Here is a 10,294-nt window from a genome sequence, read left to right on the forward strand (position 1 = left end):
TTTTACATTAATTTTAAGTTATTTTTATATTAATTTTAATAATATATGTTAAATAACACACAAACATATGCACACAGAAATGTAAAGTTCATTTTTTGTAATGAAGGTCCTGACTTTTCTGAAATTCTTGTTTTCTTTTGTGATAAAGTCATGTAGTTTCATTTATTGCTTTTTTTTTTCTTTCCTTAAGCAATTGTTGGTAGCAAGAGATCGCATCCTAAATGCTTCGTCTTGCTTTTGCACTCCTTTCAAAATTTGGATCATTCACTAAAATTTGATCAACAATTTCGGTTATCGTTACCAAACTTTTACTAAGGAAATCTGTAGAGAAATTCTGTTGGTGAGAGTATCATGACACTCTCCTAGGGACATTTCAGGTGACATCTAGACTTTTGTTTATATAAGAAGATTCTTTTACTTTATACCTTATCTCCTTTTGTTTTTGATATGTGTACTATATACAGCATATATCAAACTCTCTGTTCCAGCCAAGCAGTTCCCTTTTTACTTTACTCTGCTGCCACACCCTGCATTTATTACAAAAAATTCTTTGGGTTCTTCATTTTCAGAATCACTATTTTCCAGTTCTACATGAATTCCTTGTTCTGCCAGTTCTTGAAGGTAATTGGTAAGGCTCTCACCAGAAACTTGCAGTAACTTCTCGATATACTGCTCATCTACATCTTCTATTCCTGCTATATCGATTAGGTTGACAATTTGGACAACCTAATGATAAGCTCTTCTCGTTGAGAATTCTTGGATATCTTCAGCCATAACTTCTTCCACACTTCGTTCATGCATTTATCAGTTAATTCTTGCCAAGTGAAGTCAATATTGGCTATGGCATCATGATGTTATATTTTTTTCCAAAATTGCACCAAACAAACATAGATTTAAGGAAAGTACAGCACTACAACAAATTGATACTTTTTGCTGATTGATTTGTGTTTGGGAATAATCATATTACATATGTGAGGGACCAACAGACCCTCAATAAAATGTTATTTTAAATTTTAATTATTTTGGAATTCAATCGTTTATCTTCAATCATTTTATCAATAACCAGGCTAAAATCCATAAAAATTGTTTCCCATGGACTTGCTTCCTTGTTGAGGATGAGCCATCTGGTTATTGATGTGTCACCTGGAACTTTCGATAAATTTCCAGCATTGGATGCCAGACCCTTAACAACAAACTCCTGACCTCATGAAAAAAACCCATTGTCCTCCAAAGCCCGTCCACAAAGTCATCCTTCAAAGTTCATCTCTTCAAGAATTTATACAGTGCATCCGCCGACCTTATAAGTATATCTTATACACCTAAAGACAGATACCCTCCAAAGTTGCTCCTGTTACCTGAATACTCTAAATATCAAGAACATTCCATCAAACATCCCAAGAAGCCAGATTGTGAATCATTTAGTCATCAATCCTCAACTACTATATAGGGTATTTATCCACACGTGAATATCCTGTAAACTCTCTCTCTTACGACCATTAAATTTAAGAAAATATGGATAAGATCGTATATCGTGTACTCCTGCCCGTTAAAATAAATTTGTTATTGTTTATTAATATGGAATACAAGTGAATCACTTCCTTGTCTCTCTCTCTCCTCACTTCTACTCCGAATCCAACCGCTCACCCGCTACTGCTCGCGCAACGTAAAGTTGCGTTTTCCAAGTCCGAAGAGATTCGGTGGTGTCACATCCTGACGTGATGTCAAAGAGACACCGACCCTACAGTCACATATACGAACTAACGAAATGCCACGATAATTTGAATCAGTATATATTTGGAGCTTTTTTTAGGTTTTGAGCAGACCGCATTATATCGAATCAGCATTAATCGAGGCAGTGTTAAATGGGGTCTTAATGTATTACTAATTTTCTATTAAAATGTAAGATACAGATAATTTCAGGCTGATCAGATTAAATATTCAGATTCAATCCAAATTCAAAACTATGACATATAAATAAATATTTCTTAGACAACAATTTCAATGCACTTACTTGTAAAACTTCTTCTAAATGTTTTTTATTTTCAATCATTTCTTGTGAAATACCTGTTAGCTGAAAATATTATTTAACAAATATTAATATATTAATAAGAGAAGAATTATCTTATGGATAAAATTAAATGAAATATAATTTTTTATAAATTAAAAAAATAAAGTAATTTTTTAAAATTTATTTTATAATTAAATATGTTTAATATTCAATGAAAAAAAATATATTCTAAATAAAAACAAAAACTAAAAATATTTCTTAATTTTATTACTTATGAATAAAATAAGGGTTTTTTATTTACACTTTTCAGAGTTTTTTACTTATATTGAAAATAGCTAGAAAATTTAAATTTCATTAATTTATTTTACATCATTAGTAGAGACTACATATATTGATGAATAAATTAATAATATAAACTAATATAAACATATATATTAAATATAAATATTATATACATAGATTTATCTTGCATTTATTCTGTAATAAAATGTAAATAAGCATCATGTAAATGTTTACTTGTGTCTTTTTATTTTACTTTTTTACATAAGATGATGTTTGTATGTAATTGGTTGTACTTCCAGAATCAACAAGATGAAAGTAAACATTTTCTTTGAGAAACAGATAAAATTAACTTAAATACAATAATTTATACTAATTTATAAAATGTGCTAAATGTTTACAGTATATTAATAAGAGCAAAAATTATAAAAACATTATATGAAAGTTTGTCATTATGTAAACATATATGTTTACATAATGAACATTTTAATATTCAAATATAAACACTTTTCAAAATCATAAATTGTGAAATACACTCTAAAATGCTGCATGACCACTACATGGTAATATAACAGTGAAATATAACTTATTTCTAATTATGTATGATTTAGCATTTAACAAAATAAAAACCCAAATAAAAAAACTATTATAATATTTAAATAATAAAATATGATCAAAATGCAAAGGTCATTTATTAAATTCAGTAAGATGTAATCTATCTTGTTAATTCACTATTAAAAATCATCAGTAAATTATATAATTTGTTTAAATAAATCTTTCTCAATTGGAAAGATATCTTATTAAATAAAGTAAGTACTGCCATTTCAGTACCATAATCATTAAATGGGCCAAATATTATAAAGATATCTAAAAGTTGGATTGAAGATATTCTTTGACAATACAGTCAACTTGCATTAATACAAATTGCCAGGGGAACACTGTATTGAAAATTTATATTAATGACTGTCAAGGTCAAGGTCATATAATTTAGGGAGTTAAAGCTTACTAGGTGATTGAAATCTCTAAATTATAATATTTTGAATTAATTTACTAAATTTATTTACAAAAATAAATTAATATTCTAAATTATTTTCAAATCAAACAAAATGAGGAGATGGTCTTTGCTATTTAAATATGAGGCAGAATATCAGAGTGGTTAATCAAAACAAAGTTGAAAGAAATCAGTTTTTTTTCTGTTAATGATTATTTTAAAAAGTAGAAAATATGCTTTTTTTTTTAAATGTCATGTTTAGATATTCATTTACATCACTTTCAAACCATAGATAGTGGCATATTAGTGTCTATTGCATCCTTTGCATCCTTTAAAGAAGGCTTAAAGGGCTGAAAATTACAATCTTGCTTTCATTTATGGTATAATCACTTTTGTTGAGGACCATCTTGACACTATTGTGCAGAGTACAACACGAGTGTGAGTTACATTAATGGCAGCACATGCATAGTCAAAAAGTAGCCAAGGCACTAACTCTTTTTTGGTGCCAAGAATATAAAAAAGGAGTCAAATTTAGCACAAAGTAGCCAAACCTGACATCACTGCATGCACTCCCTAATATGCAAACTAGCTTGTGTTTGCATGGGATTATATCCACTTAAAGAGGTGAGCATCCTTAAACCTTAACTCCTATTTTCTGAATATAGTAGGAAGTAGGGTTTCTCATTTCCCGGTCTTTTGCTTGTCCCGGGATCCCGGGATAAAAGTGAACTGTTTCCCGGGATCCCGGGATAAAAGTGAACTGTTTCCCGGGATCCCGGGAAATCCCGGGATAGAATTAATTATTTTTAAGGTATACAAAATATCTTGAAATCAAATGATATAATTATTTTNAATTCCATGGAACATTGAACAGTAATTCCATGTATTAATAAATAAATAATAATACCAAAAAAATCTGATTATATAAAAAATATATTCCTCTTTACAGAAACAATGTTTTATCCATGTAACATTACATAAATATGTGGAAGTGTTTGCCAACAAAAAGTTCAAAGTTTGCATTTGTCAAAATAATTCACACACAGAGATGAGAAGTCGAAAAAGGTGAAGGGCACATATTCAAACTGGTCTTTATATTCCTTAGGACTCCCTCTGATGGCGATTGGGTAAACTTCCAAATTGGTCACCATACATATATAAATAATAAGTTTCCAGAATTTTAATTTTATTCTACATATGTGTTAGGCTCATTGAGCGAAAAAACAGCCATAAAGTGAAATTTGCATCGTGGCTGTTTGTAAAAATGGCTACAAAGCAAAATTTGCATTGCGGCATTTGTAAAAATGACCATGAAGCGAAATTCACGTTGTGGTAGTTGTAAAAACGGCCACAATGCATTGTGGTCGTTTTGTTTCACTCAATGAATGATTTCGGTCTTTGAGCCTAACATATGCATAATTGAACAAATAGCTGATATTAATTTTACTACAATGGTACTTAAATACTAAAATTTATTCCAGAAGACTGCTCAAGTACTAAATGAATTTTTCTCATAAGGAATAATGTACTGTACATTAGATTAATACATTCCAGATCTCCCAAAAATACACTTATAGAAGCATTTTAATTAGAATTTAACACAAATTTTACAATTTTACAAGCCTAGCATGCATAAAAAAAACCAAAAAAAGCCCATATGCAATAGTGGCAAAATACGCCTATTAATTTTATTGGGTTGAACAAAAAGTATTTGTTATTTTAACAGCTGTCCTTACTTGACACAGATGTGCAATTTAATTATAACAGTTGCAAAATTTAACACATTATTGGTAATGTGATACTGTATTCTTTATCAGAAGCTTATTTTGAACTTTTTACTTCACATTTTATTTGAGTAAAATCAAATCAAAATGTCTTCAGATAAAGAGTTTATCTGGCATATTACGTGTTATGAGTTTCAGAAAGAAAATAATGCTGTACAAACCATAAAAAGTATTTGTAATGTGTATGTGGAGATGCACCTAACTTCAAACATGTCAAATGTGGTTTTAAAAGTTTCATTCTGGAAATTTTGAACTAAAGGATACACAATGGAAGGACACTCAAAAGCTGTCAACAAAGAAAAGTTGCAAGAAGAAATTGTTAAAAATTGACAAATAACAACTTGTGAATTTGCAACAGATCTTAAATGTGTCACAGATATGTATAGTTAAAATACTTCATTGACTTGGAATGGTCGCAAAATGGTTTCTGCAAGCATTAAGTGAAAAAAACAAACTGGATTGAGTATAACTTTGTATGATGAAAATAGGCAACTCTAGGGTTTTATTTTATTTTTCAATGAATTCATCATTTTTATCATAAAAGATTATTTACAGATGACAAAATTAAAGTTAAAACAAGTAAAACGGCAAAACCGTATTTGGGACAAGACTATGTCTTGGAGACTCACTACTAAGCAGAATCACTTTGATGCTCAAGGTGGGTCTTGTTCTCATTCTCCAATCTTCTTTGATATTGTCGCTTTTTGGCGCAATCATTCAAACTTCGCCGGCCATGACCACAAGGTTGTCCACGATGCATTTTCGATGAAATTAACCTATCCAATTTCAAAATTTCTCTCCATTGCATGTCGGCCTGGGTTGAATTTTTGTCAATGCGTAACAAAAATTTCTCGTTTTTGAAAAAAATAATCGTGGCTATTGTATCGTCCAAAATTATTTTTTTATTTTGCACAAACAATATACAGTTTAACCCGATTATAACATCATCAAATATAACAACAACCCTAATATAACGTCAAATTTTTATCAGTCCCACAATTTTACTATACTAGATAATGTTAAAAAAAAAAACACTTGTAACGACATAAAACCGTTTTAACGTCATATTTAAAGCACTCCCAAATTTACAAAATTAGATTACAAATTTTATTAAACATAGAAGAAACTGTGTGTCCAGTCCGAAGGTTAGAGTTCACTTCTTAGAATGACTATGGGTGGTACTCTCCCCCACCTGACTTCGGTGGGTGAGGTGCCTGTTTTGCCTGCTTATAGAAGAGGGTTCCCATTTTGTATTTTATTTTAACTCCTGACTACCTACAAGTCTGGATTTTTTTATGCACAAATGATTTGGGCACCTAATACTCTGTGTCAAATATCAACTCTTTCATACCTCTATGCTGGTAACATAAAACAGCAGTACTATTTTATAAACAAGACATAGTCTTGTCAATAAAATTATTTGGTATTAACTGAAAATTTCTTGTAGCAAGTCTTGTTTGTTTAGGTCATTGAACTTCGCGAGGTGACTCTGAGCACTCTTCCTTTACTCTTGATACTACATCTACAAGTATAGGACAAAGAAAAGGAACACCCCTTTCGAAATGTGTTGTACTTCAACCGTCCAATACAGCCCCACCACGTGTTGCAACAGTCTACCATCCAGTGGTGGTGAAAAGGAAGGTATCAGTCAAGCATTTGGCGGTGTGACAGCATGAGAAAATTCTGTTCCCAGCAAAGCGCCATTATGTCCAACCTGTCCGACATGCAAAGAGGCATGATTATTGGAGCTTGCCTTGCTGGAGCGTCCGTGTCTAGAACAGCCAACCTTATGGGAGTTTCAAGGTCCACTGTGTCAAGGGTTATAACAGCCTACACAAAACTGGGAAAGGTGTCATCTGCAAAACAGAACAGTGGGCAAAAGTCAAAGTTGACTGACCAGCATAGATGAGCATTGAAGAGAGTAGTCACCTGAAAACATAAGACTACACTGCAGCAGATAACCTCTGAGATGAACACCCATCTCCAGAACCCCATATCCACCAAAACTATTCAATGGGAGCTGCATGCTGCGAGCATTCGTGGCCGAGTAGCCATCCCAAAGCCATTAGTGTCGCTGCAGAATGCTATGAAGCGACAACAGTGGTGCTGAGACCACCGAAACTAAACATAGCAGCAATGAGAACAGGTCATTTGGTCTGACGAAAAATCATTTACATAATTTCAGACAACTGGACGTGTATTTGTCTGGCAAACAACGGCAGAGGCATTTCATGTTGACTGTCTGGTTCCTACCGTGAAGCATGGAGGGGGCTCTGTGATGCTGTGGGGAGTAATATCGTGGCATGGCTTGGGCCACTTGTAGTCCTGAGGGAGAAGGTTAGAGGTGAGATTATTGCAGTATTCTCGCAGATCATTTACACCCTATGCTTCATACTCAGTTTCCTAAAGAACATCCTCTATTCCAAGTTGACAACGCCGCAGTTTGAGCACTGAAATATCACTGTACATATTTTAATTTTTTTTTTGTGACTAGAAAAATAAGTTTTAAACCATTAAAATTGAAACTATCTTTCAAACTTTACTTTGATAAAACAGAAATTCTGTAAATTTTAAAAAATTAAAAAGCTCAAAAGATACTTAGAAATATCTCCTAAACTAACGAGTTAAAATTACTCAGTTTTTTCCGATTTCGAAGAAACTAAAAAACACATAGTAAGAAAGTGATTGACTTCAATTCTTTCCACTTGAGTGTTTTTTAGTTTCTTCAAAATCAGAAAAAACTGAGTAATTTTAACTCGTTAGTTTAGGAGATATTTCTAAGTATCTTTTGAGCTTTTTAATTTTTTAAAATTTATTGAATAAACCGATCCTATTGCTTTTATTTATATTTTTATACTTAGAAATTCTGTAGCAAAATACTAAATTTTACTGTAACAGATACAGTAAAACCCCACTTAATGCAGGGGATACTTCCTAGTCAACAAAGTGCTAAATGAAACAGCGTTAAACAAGATCATTTTAACACAGAGTAAATAGGAAAAGGGGAACACATGCCCAAAAATAAACAGATTTTACTTTAAGTTTAAATTATTTTTATATTAATTTGCTTAATAATATATGTTAAATAACACACAAACATGCACACAGAAATGTAAAGTTCATTTTTTGTAATGAAGGTCCTGACTTTTCTGAAATTCTTGTTTTCTTTTGTGATAAAGTCATGTAGTTTCATTTATTGCTTTTTTTTTTCTTTCCTTAAGCAATTGTTGGTAGCAAGAGATCGCATCCTAAATGCTTCGTCTTGCTTTTGCACTCCTTTCAAAATTTGGATCATTCACTAAAATTTGATCAACAATTTCGGTTATCGTTACCAAACTTTTACTAAGGAAATCTGTAGAGAAATTCTGTTGGTGAGAGTATCATGACACTCTCCTAGGGACATTTCAGGTGACATCTAGACTTTTGTTTATATAAGAAGATTCTTTTACTTTGTACCTTATCTCCTTTTGTTTTTGATATGTGTACTATATACAGCATATATCAAACTCTCTGTTCCAGCCAAGCAGTTCCCTTTTTACTTTACTCTGCTGCCACACCCTGCATTTATTACAAAAAATTCTTTGGGTTCTTCATTTTCAGAATCACTATTTTCCAGTTCTACATGAATTCCTTGTTCTGCCAGTTCTTGAAGGTAATTGGTAAGGCTCTCACCAGAAACTTGCAGTAACTTCTCGATATACTGCTCATCTACATCTTCTATTCCTGCTATATCGATTAGGTTGACAATTTGGACAACCTAATGATAAGCTCTTCTCGTTGAGAATTCTTGGATATCTTCAGCCATAACTTCTTCCACACTTCGTTCATGCATTTATCAGTTAATTCTTGCCAAGTGAAGTCAATATTGGCTATGGCATCATGATGTTATATTTTTTTCCAAAATTGCACCAAACAAACATAGATTTAAGGAAAGTACAGCACTACAACAAATTGATACTTTTTGCTGATTGATTTGTGTTTGGGAATAATCATATTACATATGTGAGGGACCAACAGACCCTCAATAAAATGTTATTTTAAATTTTAATTATTTTGGAATTCAATCGTTTATCTTCAATCATTTTATCAATAACCAGGCTAAAATCCATAAAAATTGTTTCCCATGGACTTGCTTCCTTGTTGAGGATGAGCCATCTGGTTATTGATGTGTCACCTGGAACTTTCGATAAATTTCCAGCATTGGATGCCAGACCCTTAACAAAAAACTCCTGACCTCATGAAAAAAACCCATTGTCCTCCAAAGCCCGTCCACAAAGTCATCCTTCAAAGTTCATCTCTTCAAGAATTTATACAGTGCATCCGCCGACCTTATAAGTATATCTTATACACCTAAAGACAGATACCCTCCAAAGTTGCTCCTGTTACCTGAATACTCTAAATATCAAGAACATTTCATCAAACATCCCAAGAAGCCAGATTGTGAATCATTTAGTCATCAATCCTCAACTACTATATAGGGTATTTATCCACACGTGAATATCCTGTAAACTCTCTCTCTTACGACCATTAAATTTAAGAAAATATGGATAAGATCGTATATCGTGTACTCCTGCCCGTTAAAATAAATTTGTTATTGTTTATTAATATGGAATACAAGTGAATCACTTCCTTGTCTCTCTCTCTCCTCACTTCTACTCCGAATCCAACCGCTCACCCGCTACTGCTCGCGCAACGTAAAGTTGCGTTTTCCGAGTCCGAAGAGATTCGGTGGTGTCACATCCTGACGTGATGTCAAAGAGACACCGACCCTACAGTCACATATACGAACTAACGAAATGCCACGATAATTTGAATCAGTATATATTTGGAGCTTTTTTTAGGTTTTGAGCAGACCGCATTATATCGAATCAGCATTAATCGAGGCAGTGTTAAATGGGGTCTTAATGTATTACTAATTTTCTATTAAAATGTAAGATACAGATAATTTCAGGCTGATCAGATTAAATATTCAGATTCAATCCAAATTCAAAACTATGACATATAAATAAATATTTCTTAGACAACAATTTCAATGCACTTACTTGTAAAACTTCTTCTAAATGTTTTTTATTTTCAATCATTTCTTGTGAAATACCTGTTAGCTGAAAATATTATTTAACAAATATTAATATATTAATAAGAGAAGAATTATCTTATGGATAAAATTAAATGAAATATAATTTTTTATAAATTAAAAAAATAAAGTAATTTTTTAAAATTTATTTTATAATT

At 31.9% G+C, this 10,294-nt stretch overlaps 1 protein-coding gene across 1 annotated transcript in view; it reads right to left on the reverse strand.

Moving 5' to 3' along the window:
• Positions 1–10,294, reverse strand: part of LOC111623455 (ERI1 exoribonuclease 3-like) — a 43,352-nt gene that overhangs the window by 11,059 nt on the left and 21,999 nt on the right. The window contains exon 3 of the mRNA XM_023366076.1: positions 10,105–10,164. Within this exon, the coding sequence (XP_023221844.1) occupies positions 10,105–10,164 (60 nt within the window). The remainder of the gene's footprint in view (positions 1–10,104; positions 10,165–10,294) is intronic.

This window comes from Centruroides sculpturatus, unplaced genomic scaffold, assembly GCF_000671375.1.
Source record: "Centruroides sculpturatus isolate CEXI.00-Female unplaced genomic scaffold, Cexi_2.0 scaffold29, whole genome shotgun sequence".
NCBI classification, from domain to species: domain Eukaryota; kingdom Metazoa; phylum Arthropoda; class Arachnida; order Scorpiones; family Buthidae; genus Centruroides; species Centruroides sculpturatus.